General features: G+C 64.0%; 1 protein-coding gene across 1 annotated transcript in view; it reads left to right on the top strand.

The window, feature by feature from the left end:
- Positions 1–26,228, top strand: part of TRAPPC9 (trafficking protein particle complex subunit 9) — a 543,982-nt gene extending 517,754 nt beyond the window's left edge. Inside the window, exons 22-23 of the mRNA XM_025450136.3 lie at positions 24,693–24,913; positions 25,520–26,228. Of these exons, the coding sequence (XP_025305921.1) occupies positions 24,693–24,913; positions 25,520–25,687 (389 nt within the window). The 3' untranslated portion in view covers positions 25,688–26,228. The remainder of the gene's footprint in view (positions 1–24,692; positions 24,914–25,519) is intronic.
- The last annotated feature ends 528 nt before the right edge of the window (positions 26,229–26,756 follow it).

Genomic DNA, 26,756 nt, shown 5'->3' with positions numbered 1-26,756 from the left:
CTAATGTTGGTATTTTGAGGGACTGGGAGCTAGAGCTCCAATGTGTGTATTTTGGGGGACACGATGTAGCCCATCGTATGAAATATGACATAGATTGGTATGCATTTAATCATACAAATCATACAACAGCAAGAATAAAATTGTGCTATGAGCTTTGTCCACGTAACCCTGGCTGACAGATATTTCTTTTTAAGAATTCATACTCATTGTAGAAAAATAACAATTTTAGGTAATTGCAAAGAAGAAATTAAATATTACCAGGAATCCTATCATCCAGTGATGGTAGTTATCAACCCTTGGGTAAGGGGGCATCCAGATTATTTTGTACGTTATGTACTTTATAAAGAACGAGGCAAGGCTGAGAATATGGGCGTGTGACTGCTGCTTCTTCTGTATACGGTCCCCGTCTTTTCGTGTACGTTTGAAGTGTGATTTTTAATGGCGCCATAGTGTTCCTACACCCAGATGCTCCTTAATTTATGCAGCCCTTCCCCTGGATTTTTTTTTTAAGATTTTATTTATTTATTCATGAGAGACACAGAGAGAGAGGCAGAGACTCACGGGGAGGGAGAAGCAGGCTCCATGCAGGGAGCCCAACGTGGGACTCGATCCCAGGACTCGATCCCTCCCGGGATCACGCCCTGGGCCAAAGGCAGGTGCTAAACCACTGAGCCACCCGGGGATCCCCCGAATTACAGGTTTTAGATGCTGATCACCCACACATGCAAACATCTCCCGTGACTCCCTCCAGTAGTCACTTTTATTTTCCCGAAAGCCCTTGCCAGCGTCCTAGGTCAACAAGGAAGGCCCTGCAGCCCTCCACTTTGTATTTGTTGATCCCTGGCCAGGCGAGGCATTGGGCCGTAGGGTTTTTCCTGGGACTGCGTGCCCATCATGCCCATCATGTCTGCGGTCCCCCTGGCCTCTCTCGGATCTGGGTCCAGCTAGGAAAGCTGTTTGCTGTGGCTCATACCCACCTTCCCGTCTCTGCACTGGGCCCTACGTGTCCCCCTCCTCTGGAACCTTCTCTCCCTCCGCTGCCCACACCTGCCTGAGTAACCTAGGCTTGCAGGGCCCTTCCCAGCCAGCCCAGCAGCCACCCTACTGTGTGGGCAGACACTTGACTCTTCTCTCATGACACTTTGCATTTTCTCCTTGTGTCGAGCTCCTTGACTCAGCCCCACCCGTCAGAACGCCTGGCCAGAACTGGGAGAGCAGGGTTTGGGCATCAGCGCTGGCCCAGGCACGTGGTATGGTCCCTCAGCCTCTGGGGGGCTGTCTTCATGTCTGTGGTGTGAGGAGTGGCCATTCCTGTCTTGTGAGCTGTCAACGGAATTAAGTGAGGTGGTGTGTGTAAGGGTCCTGGGGCCAGCAGAGGCTGACAGCTGTGGTCACCGTGGAAGGGAAGAACAGTGGCAGGTGCGGTGCAGCAGCTGCCGAGCAGGGCTTGTGCGGGGCTCAGCCAGGGCTCCCAGACACACAGGACGTGTGGTGGATACCGTCACAGCAGAGGCGTGGAGCACGCGGGCAGTTTCCTCCAGAGAACAGGACGCTGCCCAGATGTGACATCAGCGTAGCTTTGCCCCTGGAGGAGGGTCTCTCAGGAGCAGCCCCACAGAGAGGCTGTTGAATGCAGGGCCTCAGCCCTGGGACCGCCCGGGGTGGGTCCTCCCTCCTGTGGGTGTAGCCCTGGGAGCGGGGATCCTAATAGCAGACACCATGGTGGAGAGCCTGTCCAGGGACTGGCTTGTTGAGTCCCCACATGGCGCCGGTAGGCATGTCGCAGATAAGGAAATGGGATTGTCCTCAAGTGCCCTCTCCCAGGTCCCATTGGTGGTCGGAGCCCTGGTTTGAGTGAGGATCTTGATTCTAGAGACCCCGGTGCAGGCGTCAATACGTGTCTGCCGAAGGAAAGTTAGGTGGGTCACTACTCACAATTGGAGGATGTGTGTGACCCTCCGGAGGCAGCTGGGGGCACAGCCTTACACTCGCTCTGGGCTGGGGTGTGCGGGGTGCACCGGGGAGGAGGCCTGGCCCAGGCTGGGGCCCCAGGGAACCCCCAGATCCTAGTAAGCCGGAGTGGGGGACCTCGGGACTACCTGGCCCCCGCTCTAGGCGCAGGTCCCACCCCAACACACATCCTGCAAGGGCTGCCAGAGCTCGAGGCAGAGCCCGTCTCTGAAACGTCTGCTTTCCACTGCTGTTCTCCATGTCTGGGGCCAAAGGGATTTGACAGGTTCCCTGAGGACTAGCGAAAAAGAAAAAAAGCAAAACACTCCGCTGTTGAATTGCTTTGTGTGTTAGATGTTTTGTCTATGAAAATTGCTCGATGATTATTTTTGTGCCTCTAACCCTTCTGGGGATAAAGCTCTCCAGACTGGGATCTGTCCTTAAAAGGGGCCACTGGCGGTTCCCGAGCTCCGGATCCGGCGTGGAGAAGCCCAGCTAAGCAGCCTTCCCACCCCCCGGGCCCAGCCAAGGTCCCCGGCAGGGAGCAGCGCAGGGACGCAGTGTTGATGGGCGCCATCGGCCGGCTGATGTTCATTCCTGTGTGTGAGATTCAGCTGTGGGAACAGCGCTGCCTCGGGTGTGATCCAGAAGCAGATTGGTGTGGGCTTTGCCTTCCAAGACCATGTGTCTCCCGTCCCCACTCTCGCATTCGTGCTCTCGGCCTCCAGACTCCCCGGCTCACCACGCAGGGCCTGCCTGGAGCTCGGCTCCCCGGCCTTCCCAGGGCCTCCGCAAGCCACCGCCTTCCACACTGCGTGCGGGTCCGGACCCGCGAGCCGATCACAAGCCCTCCCTCATTTTCTTTTTTTTTTTTTTTCATTTTCTTTTTTTTTTTAAACTGACTCCTCTCCTCCTGCCCTCACTTCTCCTCCTCCTCCTCCTCCTCCTGCCTGCGCCCGACACGGCCTTGGAAATCCAGGCTATTCACCTTCTGGGGCCTCAGAGCATTTCGAAAATCAGATGGACGTGGCCATCTGTCCAGGAAAGCACAGACCCGTGTGCACCCATGACCGCGTGCGTGTCTGCCGGGCGGGCCCTGCGGAGGCCCACCTCCTGGGGAGCCTCCCGGCAGCACGGCTTCCCCTCCCTCCTGCTCCCAAACTTGGGCCCCCACTCAGGTCCTTTTGAGCAAGGTCTGTGAGCCAGGAGCCGTGGGACAGAGAAGGGATGAGCCGACCAGGGAAGGAGGGAGAGCAGAAGGGGACGATGCAGGATGATGCTCTGAGCCCCCCCCCGCCATGGTGTCCTGGGCTGAGGCGCAGCTCTGCTCCGGAGTCCAGCCCCACGGCCCTCCCGGGCTCCCTGGTGCCACCAGATCATGCCCCCTGCAGAGATGCCATGGCACGTGCTATGGCGCAGTGTCCCGGCCTCCTGCGGCCCTGGCCTCCTGCAGGCACCACCACCCCCCCCCCCCCCCGGCCCCCTGACAGCCGCCCCGACGTGGACCAGTTCCTCCCTCCCTGTTCCTGGGCGGTCCTAAGCCCCCTCCCACACACACAGGCTGCTGTCCCCACCCCTCCGCCTAGAGAGCCGTCCTCCACGCCTCCTGTCACCACACTGGCACCCTGATCACCCGTCCCCCAAGACCCTCCTTTGCGTGGCTCCCGGGACGCCTCCCTCCAGGTGGCACCACCTGCTCCTTTGCTGTCCTGCCTTCGTTCCCGCCACCCATGGGCGCGCGGTGCCCCGACATCTCCCCCGGTCACCTGAGCCCCGGGGGCCTCTCCCGTGCCACAGCTTCCCTCTGCCCTCACCCTCAGCTCCGTCTTGACAACCAACACAGAATCCCTGTGCCATAAAGTTCACCCTCAGAAGTGTACAGCGCAGTGGTGGTTAGTGTCTTCACGAGGCCGTGCAACTATCAGCTCCGTCTCATTTTAGAACATGTTCGTCCCCAAGAAGCAGCCCCAGACCCCTGGCAGCCGCTCCCTGTTCCTCCCCCGTTGCCCTGGCTGCCCCGCACCCACTTCCTGTCTCCACTGCTCGCCGGTCTGGACATCTTGCGTCGATGGGGGTCACACAACGGGTGGCCCTCTGTGTCCAGCCCTGGCTTAGCACGGCGGCGCTGGATTTCTCCACGCTGCAGCGTGTGTCGGTGTGTCGCTCCCCCACGCCACCCCTGTTGCCTGCCTCCTTGGGTGTCTAACGGGCACTTCAGCCCCACGAGGCCACGATGGAATCCGTAGCCCCCCGAGCTCCCAAACCCCCGCGGCTGCCCTCCACCCTGGGTCCCTGCTCTCGGGGCTGCTGCGGCTTGGCACCTGGCGCCCCCACGCTGGCCCCCTCGCTTAGCACCCCATCATGCTGGGCCACCCACCTCGCCACCCCTTCTCCTGGTCTGAGCACCCACCCCCACGTCACTCTGTCCTGCTCACAGGAGCCCGAGGGAGCCCACGGAGCCTGCCGACCCCCACGTCCCCTGCCGAGCACCCGCGGGGGCTCCGGTCCCCCCCGGTGGACAGCCACGCGCCCGCCCTGCTCTGGAGGCCCTCCCGGGCTCAGCCCTCTGCCCGGCATGCCCCTGCTCCTCCCGGCCTGACGCACATGCCCACAGGCATCCAGGGGTGCAGCTCCTCCCGGGCTCGGCGAGCACGTCACCTCCCCACAGACCGTCGCCGACGGCTGACACAGACCGCCTTGCACCTGCCCGTCCCTGACCGATAGACGTACAACGTGCACACGTGTGTGTGTGCGTGCGCGTGTGCTCACTGGGCGCTGCGTTCCTCTCCTACCAGCAGTAACCCTGGAAGTCAGAGACTTCACTGGCTTCCCTGCACGGAGCACAGGGCCTGGCACATGTGGATGCTCAGGATTTGCTGGAAGGAGGGAGGGACGGCTGGATGGATGGACAGACTGGCGGGGAGCACAAGCCGCAGCTTCCATCTGATTTTCGGAGTTCCCTGTGACTTAGTAAAGGCATTTCAATAAGCAATTGTTTTCCTAGATAAATCCACAGATTTCTTCCCTCTCACCAAAGACCAGGCCTTAGAGTGGCCGTGCTGAGAGCCGTGGCTCGGTCCTGGCGCTACTGCGTGGCTTTACCCGATTACAGGCCTCGCCGAGCCTGATTTCTCTCTCTAAAGCCCAGCTGATGGGGTTATAAGAAGGCAGAAGTGAGTTCCTTGAAACGCGCCGAGGGCTGCGGCTAGCCCCGAGGTGGTACTGAGGCCTCCGTAAGTATCACTCTTTCTCCCGTTCCAGCGGAGGCCGGTTCCAGAGACCCACTCCCACTCTCAGGGAGCGGAGCCGGGCAGGGGGGACGGCTGATGGGGGGCGGGATGAGCCGGGAGGCCCGTGTGGACGCGGGGGACGGGCGTGAGCCGGGAGGCCCGTGCTGCAGCATCCGTCTGTCTCCGCTGTGGCGCCCCGTCCCCATCGCCCCGGGAGCCTCAGGGCTGGGGTTCTGACCCCCTCTGGATGGCGACCTGCTGCTCAGGCTGTGACGAGGCCTAAGCCCCCTCGCCGAGAGGGGTGGCCCAGGGGCCCCAGGCCCAGGCCTGCCTCTGCCACCCACTTCCTAAGCAGACACATGCTGGGAAGATGGTGGTGAAGATTGAACTATTGAAGAGAACCAAGTGCTTTCGGGCAGCCCGTCTGCCTGCCGCCCCTCCCACGCTCACCCAGCCCCCCTCCTCGGCCCCCAGCGAGGCCCTGGCTGGCGGCAGCACACGGTGGTCTCGGCCAGGACTCCGCCCGCTGGGTGTTCGCGCTCCCGCCCGCCGTCATGGGCTGCCAAGCGTGGGGTCCCTCGTGCGTCCGGACTCAGGGTGGACGTCTCCTGCCTGGAGGTCGTTGGAGGCGTGGCAGGCGGACGCGTGAGGGGGCGGCCAGGCTGGAGCTCCCCGCGTCCTCGGGCTCCCGCCCTGCACCCCAAGGGGCCCAAAGACTCTAGATTTGAACTTGGCTTTCCCCGTCCTTGGGAAGGCGCCGCTGTCAGGTTAGGAGGAGACACGTCTTACGTCACGGTTTGTCAGCCTGATGTGAGCATTCGGACACCAGGCAGGTGGGTCCCCCCTGGTGCTCTTGCCCTGAGCCCCACAGGTGGTGCGGGTGGGCCCAGCTGGCCCGTACCTCTCCCCACCCCTGCCCCCCGCCAGCACCCCAGGGCCCGGCCCAGCGTCCGCTCAGACTCGCACTGCTTTCCTGCTACTTAAGCAGACATAGCGAGTGGTTGTGTCAATGTCGCGGAGGCAGTGTCGCTCCAACCGCACATCGCCCACCTCGGGGTGCCGGCGTTGGCTTGTCGCAGACCAGACCAAGCCGGGAATCACCCCCTGGGTGCAGGTCCGTGCCTCCCGCCGCTCCCCCAGCCCGCGAGGGCCCGATCACAGAACTTGCCGTCGGGGGCCGGTGCTTGTAGTTTTGGAGTGCGTGCCCGTGTCCACCCGTGTCTTCCTCAGATGCGACCACAACGGCGTTTCCCGTCCCGCCTGCGCCTGTGCCGTGCAGCCTCAGGCTCCCCGTCAGCGGGACGGACCCCTCTCTGCACCTGCTCGCGGCGGGGAGGCTGCTCAGACCCCCCAGACGCGGCAGGCTGGCCGCCTTCCGTGTCCGCACCTGGACCGTGATGCTGTGAGGGCCGCGCACACGGACCCTGAGGACGAGGCGGTCTCCAGGGTGGGGCAGGAGGGGGCCAGGGCCCCACACGCGCCGCGCAGGTCAGAGACAGACACACACCCAGCCGAGCCCTCCCTCACCCCGACCTCAGCTCAAATCAGGAACAAAGCCAAATGGCCGTTGGAGCCGCGGTATCGGGGGGAGTGTGGCGTGCAGCAGGGGTAGCCGGCCCCCCGGGATCCCCGTCGTAAGCCTCCTCCAGAGCGGGCGGCTGTGGCTGCCGGAACAGGTCCAGATGGACTGGCCCACACGGGAGAACGCTCTGGCCTCACCGGCCTGGAGTCTGAGGTCAAGGGGCCAGTAGGGTTGGTCTCTCTGAGGGTGGGAGGGACGCTCTGTTCTGTCCTCCAGCGACAGGTGGTCCACGGAGACCTCCACACAAAGACTGTTCGCTCGGTGCAGGGCTGCTGAGATACGAAACCAGGGAATGCAGCTGAGGGCCCCGGGCCCAGGGAGGCCCTCTCTTGGTGTGTGTGTGTGGGGGGGTGGACCTCGAGTTGGGAGCCAAATGATGGGAAGGGTCCAGTCATGTGCAGGTCACATTCCAGGCACAGCAGCACGTGCAAAGGTCCTGAGGTGGCAGCAAGCTTGGTGCATCTGAGGAAGAAGAAGCCCGTGGGCCGTGGGGAACGGACCAGAGGTAGGCAGGAGCCAGGCTACAAGGGGCCCCGGGAAGGCCGCTGTAGTATGTGGATTTTTATTCCAAGTGAAATTAAGAACCACTGTGGCTTTTAAGCAGGGAAGTTACATGATGCGACTCCTACAGCCGCGTGGGGAATGAGAATAGCAGCCAGGAGGCCAAGTCGGTGCATCCGATGTGGCCTGACTTCTGGAGCTGGAGGTGGAGCTGGCAGGTCTGGCTCGCAGAGCAGACGCAGGGGACGCGAAAAGGGGGGCATAGAGGTGTCACTGGCCTTCCCTGAGCCGGGGTGGTGGCGGGAATGACAGGTGGCATCTGTCAGCAGGGCTGCTGGGGAGATGGCTGGCTGTGTGGGCGGGGGTCCTGGAAGGAACTTGGTGCTGGACCAGGCCTCGGAGGTGGGGGCTGAGGCCTGGGAGGAAGGCCGGGCCGGCCCGCGAGCGGGGGCGCAGGTCACACCAGGGGAGAGACCTGCACTGTGTTTGGGGCAGACGGTGAAGCAGGACCGTCAGCCCCTGCGAAGGTGTCACAGACGCAGCTGCAGGCCGGGCAATGGCAAGCCTCCCTGAAGCCCCGGCCTCCGCCGCCTTCCTGCCCCTCTGCAGCCGCCGCCGTGTGGGGAGCTCCAGCCCTGGGGCCCAGCGGCGCAGAGCAGCAGAGCAGCAGAGCAGCAGGATGAGCCCCCGCGGCCCACGAAGCCGCCTCCGGACCCCCACCAGCTCTCCAGGGCATTCCTGCTGCTGAGAGCCTCCTGCATACATCGCCAGGACCCAGGGGCCCTGTGCCCCCAACACCCCAGTGTCCAGCTGGGGTATCTCAGATGTTAGCTGTGGGGTGCAGGTGTGGAATCAGCTGTCTGCAGGGGCCCCTCCAGCTGTTCCGGAGGAAGGGGCTTGGGCCACGTCTGCTGGGCTACACCCGCTGTTGCCGGATTTGCAGTGGGTGCCTCAGAGCCCACAGGGGCCTCGGGTGGGCACCTGGAACCTCGTGAACAGGCTCCTCCCGGGAAGCTCCATGTGCCGGGTGCGCCGAGAAACACCGTCTTCAGCTCCCGGGCACGCTGGGTGGACCCCAGGACCAGGGCGTGCACAGAGGCGGAGATGTGCTGCAGGGGCCCAGCCAGAGCCCACTAAGGGGCCCCCAGGGGCGCCCACACCGGAGATGACCCGGGGAGGCTGGGAGCGACAGCCAGCCCCCAAGGGTGGGGCGCGTGCCATGTGACCACCTGAGGAGACCAGCAGGATCCGGGAGCGCTAATTACATCTCCTGGATGTCAGGTTAGGAGCCCCCCGCCCCCAGCTCCCCGAGAACAGACTGTTCTGCAAACCACCACCTGTCTCCCAGGGCCGCGCGGGAAGGGCTAAGTGGCCCCGGGCAGATGGCAGCCCCGGGGAGCCGGGCTCAGGTGGGCAGGTGCGCAGCAGCTGCTCCAGGCAGGGGCGGGTCTCGGCCCATCATCAGGTATCTCCTGAGCACCTCCTCCCGGCCCTCCGTGGGCCTTCGCCGGTGGGCAGCGATGGGTGAGGAGAGACGGGCCAGTGGAGGGGGCCGGGTGGAATCTGATGGGGTCACGCAGGCAGGCCTGACTCCGGCCTGGCCACCCCGCAGCCTCAAGACCTTGGCCTGGCCTCAGCACGCTGCTGCACCCCGCCTGGGTACAGAACACGACTCTCCCGTGAAGGGCCGTGCCCGGCCCGGGGTGGGGGGCATTGACAGGTGCCCAGTCCCTACCCCCGCCCCACCCCTCCTGCGTCTCTGAGGACTTCTTTGTCTCTAATTTTTAATCTGTTCATGAGAAACCAGTCGGCAAAGAGCCGATGAGATCTACATAACTTTACATAAGGTTCAACCCCAGGTATTGGGGCAGGGGTTGCATTTTACAACTGTGCCAAGATTGCTTCTCTTGTGAAGCATAGAATGAAGAAGCTCTGTGTACCCTCACCCCAAACTCGGTGCAGGGCCTGCCGCTAGGGGAAAGGTGCATCGTCGTGTGTGGTAGGGGCGGACCTGCACAAGTCCCCGCCAGCAAGGTGGGACGTTCTGCGACCTGGAAGGGATTTGTGGTGCTCACCCATCCTACCGGCAGGCACAGAGCAGCTCCCCCGGGAGGTCTGGGCAGGGGCTGAGGGTCAGGAGCCTCCCTGCTGGGTTAGTGGAGCCCCCTGTGTTCCCCGCAGGCCCTGGAGCAGCTCACAGCCCCCACCTGGGGCTGGCATGAGGGGTCCGGACCCCAGCAGTCAGGGCTCAGAGCTTGTGCACAGAGCAAGGCACATCCTGGCCCGGGGAAGCTAAGGGGGCCCCTTGCTCTACTTGGACAGGCCCGGGGGCTTCACAGGGGAGGGAGCAGGGGCACACGGGTGGGAGGGATGAAGAGGGGACCTTCTCTGCTGCTGGGGCCTCTGGGGACCTGCCTGAAGCTTTGCCGGGTCCTGGTGTCCTTTGGGCTGCTGGGCTGTGGAAGCCTGAGCCCAGGGCCACCCTGTGCCTGTGCTGGAGAGGGAGGAACGAGCAGGGGTCCCCGGTACCCCCACACTCCACCAGGCTGGGCCCTCCCCAGCCTGTCTTCCCACCACCACCCTGTCTTCCCTGCCAAAGAACAGAGAGTGAAGGGCCCGTGTTCACCCACCCCAGGCCCCAACCCCACCCTCCCCAGAGCCTCCGGTAGGTTCTGTGAACCTCATGCATGCACACATGCACGGGCTTTGTGTTTGGATGGAGCCCGGAGGTCAGGCACCTGCAGTGTGGTGGGCCAGGTGGCCTCGGCTCGCAGACGCAGGGCTGGGGCTTGAACCCAGGCCCTGGAGCTGCTACACCCCGCCCCACGTAGTGCAGTGGCTCCCCATCGTCCCAGGCCTGGCGTGGAGCACGGTTAACCCTAACCTGGGCTTGTGCGTGTGGGGATGCCACGTGCTGCCAAGGAGAAAGTGTCGGGCGCTTGTTGAAGCAAAGGGAAGAGTATTCGGGACTGTTGCTGAGGGGGGTCAAGACATGGAGGGGGGACACCAGGCCCAAGTCCCCGAGCAGACAGGCAGCAGAGCAGGGGCGGCCGATGGACGGTCACCAGGAGGAGTCGTGGGGACGTTCTTTCTGAGGGCAGGCCATGGGATGGGGGCGGTGGGGGCAGTGGGGGCCGCGGGATGAGATGCTGCGGCAGGGGTGCTCAGTGAGCTGACCTGGCAGGGTTCTGGAGAGGCTGGAGGGTGCAGGTCAGTGGGGCTGGGGAGAGGAGGCACCGAGGAGCCGACTGGGGTTGCCCCTCCCAGCCCTGCCCCTGGGCTCCCCCTCCTCCCCCCCTCCCCCCGGGGCCCTAGGCCCTGCCCACACCGTGGGTCTCGCTCCTCCCTCCTCCCACCACCTCACGTTTGCGCTCCCTTCCTTCCTGCTGCCCCTGCCGGACTCTGTGCCCCCCCAACTCAGGGCCTGCCACGTGGCCGCGAGGTGCTCCTGGTGGGAGGGGTGCAGGCCCACAGAGGTCCAGGGGCGCCACCGCAGGAGTCCGCGAGGCCCTCCCTGCTCTGAGGTCTGGGGGTCAGTGGGGACCCGGCAGCCCATCGAGGGCCAGAGGTGGCCGTGAGGGAGAGGGGCTGCAAGCCCACCACCAGAGGGGAGCAGGAGAGGCTGGCCTCCTAAGGGGGGCAACCCAGGGAGAGTGGTTTGCATCCCCCCTGGATGGCCTGTTCTGGGCCTCCTCCGGGCAGGGGCGGGGGGGTCTGGGCCACAGCACTGCCCGCAGAACCGCTGGGCCAACCGGCCCTGGGCTGCCCACCATCCTCCGACCTCTGGGGGCCCAGTGACCGGCGCGTGACCTAAGAAACCTCCAGGAAAGAACAGGCCCTGCCCAGCGCTAAACAGGAGCGGGACACGTCCTTACCCCTGCGTATGAGGGATGTGAGCCCAGCGATCCGTCCAGAGGCCTCACTGCCCACTGAGTGCTCCCTGGAGGGGCCGGGGGAGCAGGCGGGCTGGCTGTCCCCAGACCCACCTCCTGTGGTCAGGGTCACAGACGGTGGCTGGTGGCACAACCTAGGACCCTTCCCTTGGGCTGGGAGGCCAGGAATGTTCCACAGAACCATCCTGTCCCAAAGCAGTTGGAGGCAGGTGGCTCTGGGCCCATTTCAGGAAACACGGGATTAAGAGGAGCAGAGCTGAGGCCCCGGGATGTGCCTGATGAGAGTGTTGCTGGGCGGGGGGGGGGGGGGGGGGGGGGGCCGCTGCTGCCTCAACAGGGGCCTCCGCAGGGGTGAGGCAGAGGGAGGTGGCCCCAGGCGCTCCCGGTGTCAAGTGTTCCAGGCTCTTGGGGTGGTTTTTTTTTTCCCCATAAAAAAACTTGCCCAAAGACTTAGCTTTCTTTTTAAAAGCTGTTTGAATTTATGACATTAAATTCAAAATCTTAGCTCTTCCCTAAGCTTTTCAGTTCCACGTACACGTCTTAGGATTCTGTTTATGACCCTGACGTTTTAGCAGTCTCTTTTAGGGAGCCCTTGATTCTGTTTGGCCCACTTACAAACTTACTTAAACACAGTTTAAAACACTTAAGGAAGTTTATTTATAAATTTAATGTTTCTTGCTTTCACGTATTTATTTATTTTTTTGATGTAGTAGAACACACATAAGGTAGACTTTACCATGTAAGCATTTGCACAGTTGAATGACATCAAACGTGCTCACGTCGTGTGGCCGTCACCCCCTCCAGCTCCAGAACGTTCTCTGCTTCCCAAACCAGCGCTCTGTGCCCGTGACACGCTCCCCCCCGCATCGCCCCAGCCCCTGGCCGCCCTGCCCTAGCGCCCTGCGCATCACAGGCAGGCGGGCTGTCCCCTCCTGGGTCCCGGGTCAGTGTCTGCCTCCCCTCCGGGGCCTCGTCTCCGTGCCCTGCAAGCAGCGTGAGAGCCAGCATGTCGGAACAGCCTGTACGTGAACCGAGCCCTGGTGTTTGGGTTTTCTCTCATTGGCAAGATGGGTGGGATGGAGCGTACTCCCTCAGCTGGGAAGACGTGGAGCCCAGCACGATGCAGCCGCCTGCCCACAGAGGACCCGGCGTGAGCTCCAGCTCCTGCTGACATGTGCAGGGCGACGGGCACCTCCAGCCGCTCCCAGGGGCGGCCAGGGGCGGCATTCCAGGGGCGAGCACTGGCCTCTGCATGTCCCAGGACTCCCTTGTGAGCAGGACGGGGCAAAGACGAATTCGTGTTTAATTACACACACACACACACACACACACACACACACACACACACACCCATTGCCCTCTTCAGTAAAGGAGGCCACCTTGGGGCCCAAGCACAACCCCTGGGACCATGTTGTTTAAAATTAAAAACGAGGTTGCTTCAGCAGGACCACATTTTTAATTACTGAAAAGGCGCTCCCGGCCCCAGGGCCAGGCTGTAGCCTCCTGCAACGTGTCTCACTGTGGGAAGCGTCCTTGCTCTGGGCTGGGGCGTCCCCCTCAGATGAAAAAGGCGTGTCTGCCAGCGAGCCATCACTGAGCGCCTGCTGGGTGTACGGCTTGTGGGCACTGCAGGCAGTCTGGAAGCGGGACGGGTTCTGACCTGGGCTCGGGGTCATCAGGCAGGCCTGGGGGCCCATGCCCAGGAACAGGGCACCCATGAGCCGCAGGCAGCGCCCCGCTTCACTCAAGACGGGCACAGGCACTGCGCGCAGGCCAGGAATCATGCCCAGTAGCAAGACCATCCCTCCTCGGCCTCGGCCACGCGGCATGCTAGACCTCTGTCGGGAATTGCCACCGGGGTCGTGGATGGCTCTGGGGCGGTGGCCGTCCCGTCTGCAGCTGTGGCAGGAAGCCGGGCATTGTCAGAGGGTGGGATGGCACCCCTAGTGTCAGCGGCCCCAGCAGCAGACGAGGACCTGGACTGAGCCCCCCATCCCTACCCCGTTAGGGATAGGGATGCACAAGTGCCGTCAGAGCAGGCTCTGGGCAGCTCCCGGGGCGGTCAGCACCAGAGAGCTCAGGCCAACCGAGATACTCAGAGCCGCCTGCGAGCTCCTAAACCGTGTGCTTTGCGTAGCCCTGGATTCAGGACTCTGCAGGCACAGACGCCCAAGGAGCAGGTCCGCCAGCACTGGGCCAGCGGGGAGAAGCAGGGCAGGCACGGTCTTTGTGCCTGTCCCTGCCTCTCTGCCCCGCCACGGCACCGTCCCCGCTGTCCTTGAGGCAGGCAGAGGGCCATGTCATCACCCCCTGTTCTACTGGCCCCCTACAGCCAAAGAAGATGGTCCTGCCGGTCCTTCCTGGGACCGTGTCCCATGAAGCTCCTGTGGTTCACCTTGTGTCACCATCACAAGGGTGTTGTGTGCACCTGGTGCTTGGGCCCATTTTACAGATGGGCATGTAGAGGCTCAGAAAGACCTTCAGCCAGGGCTTAAGTCTGCGACCCCAAACGGAAGGCTGGTTTTGTTACCACTGGAGGGAAGGGAGTGGTCCCTTCAGTTCGCATCCCAGCTTGAGGTCCCTGGCCCGCACTGGGGTGGAGACTAGCATGCCGTGCCCTGTGGGAGGCAGGGAGAGAGCACCCTGGGTGCAAGGAGGAGCCAGGGTGAGATGCGCCCCCCACCCCCACCCTGTGAAGGCTTCTGCTGGCCCAGGAGACCTCTGGAGCGGGGATGGCTCCTTGGGGTGCAGGCTCTGGGCCTCAATACCCCGTGTCAGCCAGTTGCTGGGCGTGGGCCACCTGGGGAAGGGGTAGTGACCTCGTGGAACAGTGCTCCTAGGTCAGGGCTGCTCCTGGTGGGGGGCTGTCTGCAGGTAGCACTGCCAGCCCCTGGGGGATGGAGGCCTCACCCTAGAGCAGTGCCTGGGTGGGTGTCAGTGGCCACCACCGACCGTCTGTGCTCCTGGGGGTGTCCAGCCTGCCTCTGTTGGGAGCAGCTGTAGGCCTCTAGGGTTTGTGCCATCAGAGAGTCTGCGGTGGCTCTAGCTGGTGATTAGGCCGCTGAGGCCAGGCAGTCAGAGGAGGAAAGGGCTCTGGGGGTCGCAGGTGACTCCCTCATTTAATGGAAGGAAACTGAGGCCCAGATTGCCTCCAAGGGGAAGCCTTGGCTGTGCTGGCTGAGGGCTTGCTGCCCGCTTGGGTCCCCCTGAGCCAGATAAACCAGGAGTGCTCCAGAGTCTGCAGTTCTCAGCTCCAGGGTTCATCCTTGGCGCGATGAAGTCCGTTCAATGCAGCACATGTTTATCGAATGCCTACTAAGTGCCAAGAAATGGGTTTGGGAGGTGTAAACAATACGATTATGTTCCAGTTGAGGAAACAGACCAGCAGACCACAAGCCATCCTGGAAGGCAGCTATAGCCGTGTGAGGGAAGGGGGCCGACACGGTCCAACTCAGCGCCCTGAGGGCCCTTTCCCTTCATCCCCACAGCTGCCTTCAGGCTGTATTCCAGGTAAGGATTCTGGAACTCCTAAAATGAGTGGCTTTCCAGAAGGCAAACGGCAAATAAATGGCAGACGTGAGACTCACTGTGGCCTGTTTGATTCAGGCAGCTGAGTAAAGGCACGATGAAGGCCCCAAGGAAGCATGGAAAAATATGGAAGGAATAGGAAAGGCTTTGTTGGAGACATTAGTAGATTTAGGCCCTAAAGGGTGAATGAGAGTTCAGGCACTGGGGATATATCACCCTGAAGGAAGAACAGAACAAATTGGTAAAAAAAAAAAAGGGGGGGGGATGTAATTTGAGCTAGGATGAAAAGTGAATGTGAGAAAGAAGGAGGAAGAGATGGACAGACGGATGGATGGATAGATGGGTGGGTCGTGGTGATGGACAGATATGGTGGATGGATGGGTCGGTGGTTAGTTGAGTGGATGGATGGATGGGTGGATAGTAGATGGTAAGTGAATGGATAGATGAGTGGTTGGGTAGATGTGTGGGTAGATACATGGTGAGTAGGCGGATGGATGGGTGGTGGATGAATGGATAGCAGATGGGTAGATGGGTGGGTGGTGGATGGATGGAGGATAAATAGGTGAGTAGATGGGTGGGTGAGGGATGAAGGGTTGGGTAATGGGTGGGTGAGTGGGTGGGTGGATGGGTATAGATGGATGACATGTAGTCTAGTGTTGGTTGAATCTGTGAAGATAGAAGATGAAGTATCCAGAGCCTGTGGACACAGGAGCCCCAGTAGCTGGGGAGATTAGAAGGAGCTGTGGGGGGTCACATTAACTGGGGGTACCACAAAGCCATGGTCAGCAACTCCAGAAAGTGAAAAGACTGGGGAGCTGGACCCTGTTGCCAGTGGACACGCAGCTGTTGGAAGCAGGTGGGCAGCGTGCAGACAGGAATGCGGAAGAACCACTGGCAGGCCCTGACCCCTGGAGCAAGGATGCTTATCAGGGACCCGGGTTCTGGAAGGACCAGGCTTGCCTGAGAGCCACGTTGTGGTCCGTGCCGGGGGCTGTGGTCTTGACCCCTGAGCATCCCTGGCCTCTGACCTCCACAAAGATGTGTTCCGTTTTGGCTGCTGGTCCTGTCACAGCTGAGACGTCCCCTGTGACTTTCAGACCAACATGTGACAGGATTGGGCCAGACTTTTCAGATGCGCGGCCAGGTGGGCCGACCAGGTGGGCTACCCAACCCTTTCTTGGGATGGGCTGGACTCATTTCAAAGGTGTATTGATCGGCCCTGAGGGGAGCAGGATGGTCCTTCTCAGGTTGGCCCCTGCAGCCCCGCTGGCCCGGCCCGGCCCTTGACAAGTCTCCCTCCCGTCCTGCTTGGCTTCTGCAAGCCTCCGAGCAGCGAGGGCCCCGGCTGAGCTGCTGGGGGAGGGACAGGGGATCTAGGCTCTCATGTTGGAGGTGCACTGGGCTCCGCTGTGTCCACGGGCCGATCCGTCCCGCCTGTGTCACCGGCTGCTGCCGCGGGGAGCAAAGGAACTCACGTAGAAGCCTGCGGCGTGAGCCCTGCAGGTTCGGTCTCAGCTCAGCCAGGGGACCGGAGTTCTGTGTGCCTCATCCATAAAACGGCAACAGGACGACCCCTTCGTCATAGGGCCCTTGTGGGGCTTAATGGGATAATCCATCCAAGGCACTGAGACCGGTGCCAAGTGCACAGGGAGCCTTGAAAGAGCGGGAGTTAATATCCTGTCGTGGTGGCGAGGGCAGCGGCTGAGGGAAGGGACCACCGCCGTCCCTCACACAGGCCTTCATGCACAGGCATCCCCTGGTGGAGAGACGAGTAAGCCTCAGCCCCTGCCTCCGGGGCCCCCGGTGGGTGAGGACACAGCAGGGCCGGGCAGGGGCAGCCGGTGGCCCAGGCTGCAGCGGGGAGTGACCCCGTGCGGTGAGCAGGACAGTGCGGGCGGGCTGGTGGCCGTGCTCTGGGCACCAGAGAGCCCCTCCATGAGAGGACTCCAAGCTGCTCGGGCCTCCCATGCAATTCCAACTCGCCTTAATTTTAATTTAATTCCCTTTAATCTTTAATGAAAAGTTGTAAAAGTAAATTATTTACCCAAGAGAGCCAAACGGCTCCTCAGGAGCTGTTCTCCACTTGAGGGTAATTACACGTGTGGGCCTGGAGGCTCCCTCCCTGGATGCGGGGCGGAGGCATTCTGGTTTATGAACTAATTAGCTACCTCAATAACTGTTAAAAACACATGCCATTTGGTGGATCGAGAGAGAAGCTCCGGCCTCGTATGGAGCACGCCCTGACAATCGCCGAGGGGGCAGAGAGAGCCTGCGTTGTGGCCCTGCGACCCGTGGTGCGCTCTCTATGACGGCACTGTGGTTCCGTGGTCACCCTCCACCTCTGGCCGTCTCTGCGTCTGAGCCCGCACCCCTGACAGCGCTGGGGGCTCATGGAAGGGGGGGTGCTGTGCGGTCTGCGGCCCCTCCCCAGACTGTGCACGAGGCCCTTCCCCAGAACGCCGTCACCCCGCCTCCTGGCCGTGCCCATGCTTCCCAGCTCTCTTCCAAACTCTCTCTCGATGTGCAATAAAGTAGCAAAATCAAATTTAAAATGCCTGGACTAAGAAGGGAAACCATAGTTGGCATAACCAGTCAAGACCTGCAGGAGCGTGCGTGTCCACGTACCTAAGAGGGTGCAGACTTCACGGCCCCCCGAGGGCCAGCGGTGCTCCGTGGGCTCCGGGCCTCCTGTCAGCCAAGGAGAAGAGATCAGCTACCTGGTAAAGAGGGAAAGCTGATCAGCTGGTCACCAGCCCGCTGGCGTTAGAGAAAGTTCTCCACGTTCTGCTGGGTCTTGGGCCCTGCAGGGTTGCGTGCTAGACCCGCCTGCACCTTCTTCCCGGGGACAGTCGCCGGGCAGGACGGTCCCCTCGCCTCGCCCCTCTCCGCGCATCCCAGGCTCTGCTTGCTTTTCTGCTGGAATTTCTTTTGCTTCACTAAAGTGTGACAGAGCTTTTCCATTAATTCCCAAGCGTCACCTCAATCAAATCGACTCTAAAATGTAGGCACGTCTGAAATTTACGCTGACTCGGAAGGGGTGTGTGTGAGTCTCACCCGCGCCCTAACTGAAGCCAGCTGCGCAGAGCCCCCCAACCCGCCGCACTTGGGCTGTTCCTGGGGCTTCCCCTAATGTCCCCTAATGAGCTCCCGCTGCCTCGTTCCCACATCTTTAAAATGTTTCATGTGAAGGTAGGCATTTGTGCCTAACGTCTCCTCGGCCGTCCTGTTTCTCAGGGAGGGTTGAGCTGTGGGTGAGGGCGGAGCGGGCATCCGTGCTCCCCCGGCCCCGGGAGCCTTGTCCAGAGGAGAAGCCAGCGGGTTGACGGATAGGCCAGTTGAGCAAGAAATCCACCCTCTTTGCCACTGAAGTCCGTTCGCACATGGCCTTGGGGTGGGCTGGAGTCTTACGTGTCCCTTCACACCCCCGCCCCCGGAGCCTGCGGTGGGGGCTCGCCCTGCCAGGGAGGTCCCGCCGCGGCACCCACTCCCCTGCCCCTCTCTGCTGCCCCCTCTGAGTGAGACCATGGGCACCAGACATCAGAATCGGGTGCCCCGTGGGCCCAGCACCCTGATGTTCCTGTGACGTGGGACAGCAGAGGTTCCAGCCCGACAGGAGGATGCTGTGGAGCCTTGGGGCAGGCGGGGCTGCAGCAGGGGCTCGCGGAGCCAGAGCAGCGGGCAGTCGGGCCGGAGCGTGCTGGAGGCCTGGGCACCGGGGCTGCGTCTGGACAAGGCCTTGCGCTGCCCTTGCCACCTTCTCCTGGGCGTCCTCAATCGCGGAGACCTCCGGAGTGACAGGCCCGAAGCCCGCTGGCAGAGCCCGAGGATGTGCCTCCGAGTCTCGCAAGGCCAGGCCCTCCCGACAGCCCTGCGAACCATGGCCAGGCCCCGTGGAGGCCCCGTGAAGGCCACATGTGGCAGAAGCTGGGGGGGCCCTAAGCAGCCTCGTGCCTGCCCTCCGGGAGCCTTCGGTAGCCGGAGCTTCTCCAGCCCCTTCTGGGGGCAGACAGGAAATAGGCCAGAGGCAGAGGCCCTACCCCCACCCCCCACACCGACCCCAAGACCTGGGTGATGGGCACCTCGCCCAGCCCCCTCCTCTGGGAAGCCCCCCAGGCATGTGGGTGCTGCCCCTGCTTACCTTGCAGGCTCACAGCCAGCTCTGCAGGGCCAAGCTCCCACGGGCTGGGGTGTCGGGGACGGGTCCTTGGCTGCGGCTCCCCCAGCCCCCTGCCCCTCGGTGTCCCCACGGGTAGCCACACCTGCCCTGTGTGCCCTCCAGGAGGGACATGAGGTTGCCAGTCGGGGGCTTGGCCCTGAGACCCCTCCCACCCAGGGGCCCCTATACCCCATCCTCGTGGCAGCAGTGGCCGCCCTTGGCCAGAGCGCAGGCTGGCACGGGCGGCTTGGGCTCTGCGTGCCCCACAGCGTGCGCCCACCCCCCCCTGCCCCCGGGCCCTTCCTCAACTTGGCATCTATTTATAGCAAGTGTTTCTGCCAGAGCCGGGACGTGCGGGAGCATAACTGCGGCGACCGTCTCACGAGGGATTCTGGGCCGGACAAAATTAAGTCCGTGACTCTGGCTGCTATTGGAAGTGAAGGCGAAGCAGGGCGGGGGGCGGAGGGGGAGGGCGGCTGCCACCCAACTGACCGCTGGGGGGAAGGGACGAACCTGCTCCCAGGAGCTTCTCCTGCATAAGTCACATCGTTGTCCGCGGAGGGACCCAGAGCCAGGAAGTGGCGGGTGGGCCCAGCGTCCTCTCTGCTGCAGGGCGCTTCGAGGTCACGGCCCAGCCCCCACCCCCCGCAGAGTCACAGGGGCCCCCAGGGCCCGGGCACAGCCAGCGACGGGTGGGGGTTCTTGCCCAGCCCCAAAGCACACGCATGCGCTCGTCTGGCCCCTTGGTCGTCCCGCAGATATCAAACAGAGCGAGTGCCGGCCTGGCCTGGCGTTGGGGACACGGGCAAGTGCCAGTTCTCCTGCAGCATCCACGGAAGAAGGAACACGGTCAATAGTTAAGCAAGTGGGTAAACAAGAGATAAGCTGTCGAGAGCCGTGGGAAAACAGAGGGTGCGGAAGAGTGACGAAGGTGGGAGGACGCTTCACGGTGTGGTCGGGGATGGCCTTGAAGAGAGGGCCAAGGTGGCGAGCATAGCGGGTGCAAAGGCCCTGCGGCACGTGCTGGGCAGGCTGGAGGAGCAGGAGGGAGGTCGTGCGGTTAGAACAAGAAGTGGGGAAGGACAGCAGCCTGTGTTGGGGGGAGCCCACCAAAGCCCCCCTTTTGTTCTGAGCATAAAGAGAAGCCGACTGGCAGGCAAGGAGGGACAGGATTGAATGGCGTTTTCACACCGTCCCTCTGCCTGCCGTGTGGGGGGCTAGAACAGGACATGTGCACGCAGGGCGCCTGCTGGGACGTGGGCCTGGGCCAGGGCGGGGAGGGCAATGCTGAGGGCCGACCCCCCGGGCGTGCTGACTGCTGGGCGTGGGTGCCCAGTGGGGGGAAAGCCCCGACTGCAGGTGCAGGAGCCCCGACCCCGCCCACAGAGCCAAGCAGGAGGGTCACCTGCCGTGGGGTGGGACATGGAAGAGGTGACCTTGGAGGCCAAGGGGAGGAGTGAGGCCCACTCACCCCTAACACCACACCCGGCCTCCCACAGGCCTCAATGGGCCCACCCCGCACACAGGAGGAAGGCAACACGGGGGGGTGGTGGCGAGGGCCCCCAGGGCAGGACGTGCGGGTGGCACGGGACACTCACAGCGGCGTCCCCGCCCGCCTGGGGCCGGCTGGCTAGTCCCCTAGACACACAGAGGAGGAGCTCACCCACCACCACTCTAGGGATCCGGTCCTGCCGTGGGCCAGGGGACGAGGCACCCCCTTCCCCGTGCAGAGGGCGGGGGGCTGACCCAGGGTCCTCACGGGGGCCGCCGCAGACGGGAGTCGACAGAAAAGCCGGAGCCGAGCCCTGCCTGCGCTCAGGCCCGCGGCTAACGGGGGGCCCTCATCCCTCCTGCACTTGAGAAATGACTCCTGAACGGCTTCCCTTCGAGCAGTGTTGTTATCCCTCCCCAGCTCCTTCCTAGCGAGTCCTGTCACCCCTGGTGGCCCCCTCAGACCTCCACTCTGGTCCCAGCTGCCCGTCCCAGCCTTGCTCAGTGGGGCCCTCCTCCCAGGATGGGACAGCTGGTCCGCTTCAGAGCCAGAGGGGCCAGTTAGGTTCAGCCGGGGGTGCACTGGGCCACAGTGCTGGGGGGTGCCAAGCCCCACCTGAGCACGGCCCACATCCCCGGCATCCCTGCATCTCTGGCATCACTGGCATCCCTACATCCCCGGCATCCCTACATCCCCAGCATCCCTGCATCCCTGCGTCTCCGGCACCCCCAGCATCCCCACATCCCCAGCATCCCCGCATCCCCAGCGTCCTGAGGCACGTTTCCCCCAGATTTCTGAAGCAGCACCCTATGGGTCCCAGGACAGACCAGCCACGACATCCTTCTTGATTCTAGAAGCCCATTGTTCTCTAGGGAACCATGGACCTCTGCTCTGCCCTGCTGTGTCCTCCCAGGGACCTGGGGAGTGACCCGGGGAGTCCTGGGGCCCCTGGACCTGGGTCTGAGATGCTGGACTACAGAAAGGAAGGAAATAGCCGCTTTCCTAGCACAGAAATCCTCCAGTTCGGTGGGCAGTCATTACGGCCGCCAGATCCCGGGGTGGCACGCCTAGCTGTCCCGTTTGCCTGGCACCAAGGCTTTCCTGGAGGCAGGACTTCCAGCACTGAGGCCAGGATAAGCTGGGCCAGGTAGCACCGAGTGAGGACGCAGCAGGGAGCAGGGCAGGTGGGGTCCGGCCTCCCAGAGGGCCGCACCCCTTCCCCGGGGAGGGGGGCAGCCGGCACAGCTACGAGCGAGAGCCAGCGATCCAGGGCCCGGGAGGAGCGCTCAGCTCGGACCAGAGCAGGGGAGGTCCTCTCTCGGGTCCTCTCGCCTACCCCGGGGTCATTATCCCAGTTTTGCAGATGAGGTGCAGGAGGCGGGTTGGCAAAGGCGTCCCGGAGATGAAGGGTCGAGGCACAGTCGACACCCCAGCTCCGCCTCCTGCTTAGCCAGGGGCCCGTGCACCACCCCTGCTGCCTGGCCTGACCTCAAGGCCCCAGATTCCTGCTCCTTCTAGAAAGTACCAGGGGAGGATTGCCACCGGCCGCCGCGGCCGCGTGCAGCGTAGTCTCCCCTCCCCCTGCCCGGGGGGGGGGGGGGGGGGAGCCCGCAGGGCTGGGGGCCGCGCCGCGGGGGAGCCAGAGGCCAGTCCTCAGCCGCCCTAGCAGACGAGCGACCCGCACAGTCCTCCGCGGGGAGAACGGAGCCGAGGTGTGACGAGGCAGCCACCCGTCACTGATTTGCACATAATCGTATCTTTCCCTTAATGGAACCAGCAGCCGAGGCGCCCGGACACCTGCTCCCTCCACGGTCCCCGTGATTCAAGAGGGTTCGACTGAGCCCGCCGCCTCCGCTCTTCAGCCGCCGTTACCCAGGCCCGGCTGCGCGCTGAGCCCCCCCCCCCCCCGGGGTGGGCAGGGGCACCCCCCGCGCACCCGCCCTGGCCTGTCTCCGGGTCGGGCGGGGCTCAGACCGGGCACTCCTGCGCTCGGCCGCAGGTGCTAGCGGGGCCCGGGGCGCGGGCTGGATGTTGGGGCGCGTGAGTGGCAGACAGCGATGGCCCCGAGGCGGGAGCTCAGGGGTGGAGCGGGGCCGGAGCCTCTCGGGGGCCCCCGCTGTCCTGCTGTCGGACCCTCCCAGGAGCGCCGCGACCTCTGCGCCGTCGCCCCGGTCCCGACACGGGGTCCTAGGGACAGGCGGCGGGAACCGAGGCAGAGCTCAGCAGGAAACGCGCCCGTCGGGGAGATTTCCATCCTGAAAAAGCGGACTCGACCCAAGTGGGCTTGGGGGGTGAATTGCAGCTTATTCCTCCGGTGGGGTCTCCCGCAGCCCCCGGAAGCCTGCTCACAGACACGCGGGCGGCGGAGACCCGGGAGGGGCGCGAAGGAGGTCGTCACCTCGGGGCTGGTGGTGACGGGGAGGGGCCGCGGTTCTGGGGGGCTCCTTGAAAGTTAGGTTTATTTCTGTGTTTTTCCTAAATGTTCTGCAGCGAGTTACAAAACCTCATAATTTTAAAGAAACCAAACACGGGGAGGAGACTTGATGTCAGGCTTTCCCGGAGGAATGGCCTCGGTGGGACACGGGCGGGTGGGCCTGGCCCCGCGATCCTGTGCCGCCCCCACCCCGCCGCCGCCCACTCCGTCCACACTCGCGCACACTCCCGCTGCCACGCTCACATGTACTCACGTGCACTCCCCGCTCACATGTGCACACACGTGCTCACACATGCACGTTACCTTCACACACACTCATACGCACCCTCGCATGTTCACTCACGTGTGCTCACTCACCCACTCATGCACGTTCACACTCATTCATTCTCTCACACATCCTGACACTGTTTCTCAGGCAGCCACACACATTCTATGTCCTGCACGTGCTCACACTCTCAGACTCCTACACACTCATGCGTCTCATACATGTGCTTGCACACTGACACACACACTCGCTCCAGTTGTGCAAGGCCAGCTGAAGAGATCGAGCCCTCCCTGAGGACAGCACCTGCCCCGAGGGGAGGGTTTTCCTTGCCCCCCCAAAGGCAGGCCACCCCCAACTTCCCTCCACACCTGTGCCTCCAGGACCCCGAGTGAGGACTTGGCCTCCTCGCAGGGGCTCCAGGCCCCCAGCGGCCCCCAGGGCCGTCTCCCCGGCAGTAACCTAGTGTCAGAAGCCGCAGCAGCAAGTAGGGAAGTGTCCCCAGTCGGCCTCCCCCCGCCCCGTGCCATGGGTCATGGTGATGACGGGGTCACACTCAGCTGGCACGTGATGACGAATCGTCTGGGCAGGAGCACTTCTGCAGCTCCAGGCAGTGCTCACACGTGAGGACCTGCACACGGGAGTGTCACTGTCACGTCACTGTTCCCTGAGCCCGTGGACAGAACAAGTAGAGGTCAGTGGAGGCAGGCTGGTGGGGTGCAGGGTTGGCCCCCGGGCCGCTGCACAGCTGGCACCGGGGGACGCAAAGCCCGCTGCGGCCTTGGGCCCCCCTCCCTGGGCTCCGTGGCCAGGGCAGTGAGCCAGTGACCTCTCCCTGGCCGTGTCGGTGTCCCGGGCCGCCGGGAGAAACCACCAGGGACTGTGAGCTTCACACAGCAGGGTTTGCGCCCCCGCGGTCTGGAGGCTGGAGGATCAGCTCCAAGGGGTCGGCAGGGCTGTGCTCCCCCCGGAGGCTCCAGGGGAGGCTCCTTCCTGCTCTTCCAGCGCCTCAGGCTCTGGTCTCCCATGTCTGCCTCTGTCATCATGTAGCCTCTCCCCAAAGACTGTGTCCTGCCGTCAGTCTGTCCCGAGGACATGCCTCCAAGCAGGGCCCCCGCCCACCCCTTCCGCCATCCTGCTGGGACGTCCTGGTGCGGCCCTTCCCAGCTCCTGGCCCCCCGCCCCGTCCCTCTGCCCCCCAGCCCCCACTCTGGTCCTCAGGCTCAGGCCTCTCCTCTGGGGTGCTCCAGGATGGCCCAGCCCTCCCTGGGGGAATCCACAGGAGTGCGTGTGGCAGAGGCCCGGCCAGGTCCTCGGCGCTGCACGGACGGCCCCTGCCGCATTCTTGCCCCCCCGCCCCCACCCCCTGTGTTTCCTGGCTTTGCTCTCCTCCTGCGGGAGCCCCTGGCCGGGCCGCAGCTCAGCCCTCTCAGGCAGGAGCATCTGGGAGACCCCGGGTGAGCCCGGGCCCCTCCAGCAGACCCCTGGTTACAGCTCTGGCTCCCTCACATCCGCTCAGCAGGGACTGGGCCACAGCACCCAGCCTGCACGGAGCGGCGGCTGCCTCGGTGTGGGAAGGAGCGAGGGAGGGAGGGAATGGCAGGCTGGTGAGCGAGGCCGCGGGGCAGCGCCCTCGACAGCTTTGTGTCCTGTGTCCCTTGCAGATGTGCTGGTGGACGGACAGCCATGCGACTGTGAGGCCGCGGCCTGCCGGGTGGGCGACCCCGTGCGTCTGGAGGTGCGGCTGACCAACCGGAGCCCGCGCAGCGTGGGCCCCTTCGCCCTCACCGTGGCCCCCTTCCAGGACCACCAGAACGGCGTGCACAACTACGACCTGCACGACGCTGTCTCCTTCGTGGGCTCCAGCACGTTCTACCTTGATGCGGTACGTGGCGGTCTGCGAGCCCCAGAGCAGCCCCCGGGGCCACGGTGCCGCTGCCCCCAGCCCTCGCCCGGGCGGTGGGCTCAGCGGTGGGCCAGCACGGGCCCCTGCACGGACCCTCCTGCCCGCCTCCCCGTGGACCGCACGCGGCTCGCTCCTCTGCGCCCCGAGTCCTGGCTGTGAACCAGGGTGGCTGGACCCCGCCTCGCAGCTTGGAAGGAGACGGGGCGGGTGCAGGGCGCCTAGGACGGTGTCAGGCCTGCTGCCCTGTGCTGCCGTCAGCGGCCTCCGTTCCCACAGTGCTCCCTGCCCCGCGGTGGCTGCACGTGGCCCAGAGGGACCGGTGACGTCCACAGCACGCTCCTCACGCCCCTGTCACCCAGCCACTCCTCACCCGGCCTGAACCCCCCCAGATGGCCCGGGGTGGGAGGTGCCGTGCTCCTTCCAAAGCCAGACGCGGTCTCAGAGAGGGACAGCCGCTTGCCTGGGGAAGCACAGCAGGGAAGCCCTGGAGGGGCCCCCACGCCCACCGTCCAGGCAGGTCAGGGTCTCCCGGAGGCCCTGGGAGTCGCTGCTGCGCTGGGCTGACGTCGCCCCTGTTCCCCACAGGTGCAGCCCGCCGGCCAGTCGGCCTGCCTGGGAGCCCTCCTCTTCCTCTACACCGGCGACTTCTTCCTCCACATCCGGTTCCACCAGGACAGCGCGAGCAAGGACCTGCCGCCCTCCTGGTTCTGCTTGCCCAGCGTGCACGTGCGCGCCCTGGAGGCGCCGGCCTGAGCCCCCTGCCCACGTCCGGGTCCGCGCTCCTGTGGGTGCAGGTGACCCGGCAGCCATGGGGGGCCTGGCCTGGCCCCCACCCCCTGCCCCCGGCCCCAGCCCTCAGTCCCTACCCTCCCCGTCCCTCCTCCCAGCAGCACCCAGACACAGCAGCCTCACCCCTTCCTGAACTGGCCCCCAGGGCCCCTGCGGGAGCCTGGCACTGACCAAACCCTGAGGGCCCCCACCCGGCCCTGCCCCCTGTCCTGTGGCCTGGGGATCACGGCCCACGGGAGGAAGACAAGTCGCGTGCGAGGGAGCCGCCCCTCGGCCACTGGCAACCCCCAGAGCCGCTCTTCTCCCAAGGCCCAGGCAGGAGAGGTGGCGCTGAGGGGGTCGGTGCCAAGCAGGTCCCTCTGCCCCCCGCAGGCAGACCCCCAGGCTCTGCCGGCTATTCCGGGCCTGGGGCTGCCTCCAGGCTGGGCTTGGGGTGCCCTGGCCTGCGTGTGTCCGCGTGTCTGTGACAAGCTCTCCAATAAAGGGCCTGCCTTGCTTCCCTGTGGGGCCGCCTGCGTCTGTGTGTCTGCGCGTCTGCTTGCCCGGTGCGGTCGGGGGCCACCCCACCCATCAGCCCCAGCTCAGGTAGGGGTTCCCGCACACTCGAGACAGTGCACAGACCCCCGCCCCCGACACACATGGCCTGTGCCCCCCCCATCCCCTCCTGCGCATGTGCTGCTCTTCAGGCCTGGCTCCCTGGCCCCTCAGAACCCTGGCCCGAGCCCCGCTCCTCAGCCCCCTCACGACGGCTTGGGCCATCTGGGCCCCTTGCTCTCTCTCGTGAGGTCACGCGACATCTGCTTCTCTCTTCCACGCACTCAAACGCTCGGGAAGATGTCCGGGAGTGACAGCGGGCACAGGTGGGGCGTCCCTGGCCTGATGCGACAGCCCCTGTGGGGCTGCGAAGGCGGGCTCTCCCCTCGGTCCTCCCCTCCCCTCCTCGCCGGCAGTCCCCTGGCGCCTCCCCTCTGCCCCCACAGCCTCCGTCAGTCCATGTGGCCCACATCACTCCTTGGGCAGGACACTGGCACCT

This window comes from Canis lupus, chromosome 13 (genome assembly GCF_003254725.2).
Source record: "Canis lupus dingo isolate Sandy chromosome 13, ASM325472v2, whole genome shotgun sequence".
In the NCBI taxonomy this organism is placed as follows: domain Eukaryota; kingdom Metazoa; phylum Chordata; class Mammalia; order Carnivora; family Canidae; genus Canis; species Canis lupus.
Note: the sequence above shows the minus strand (reverse complement) of the source record. Positions and strands in the feature narration are given on the sequence as shown.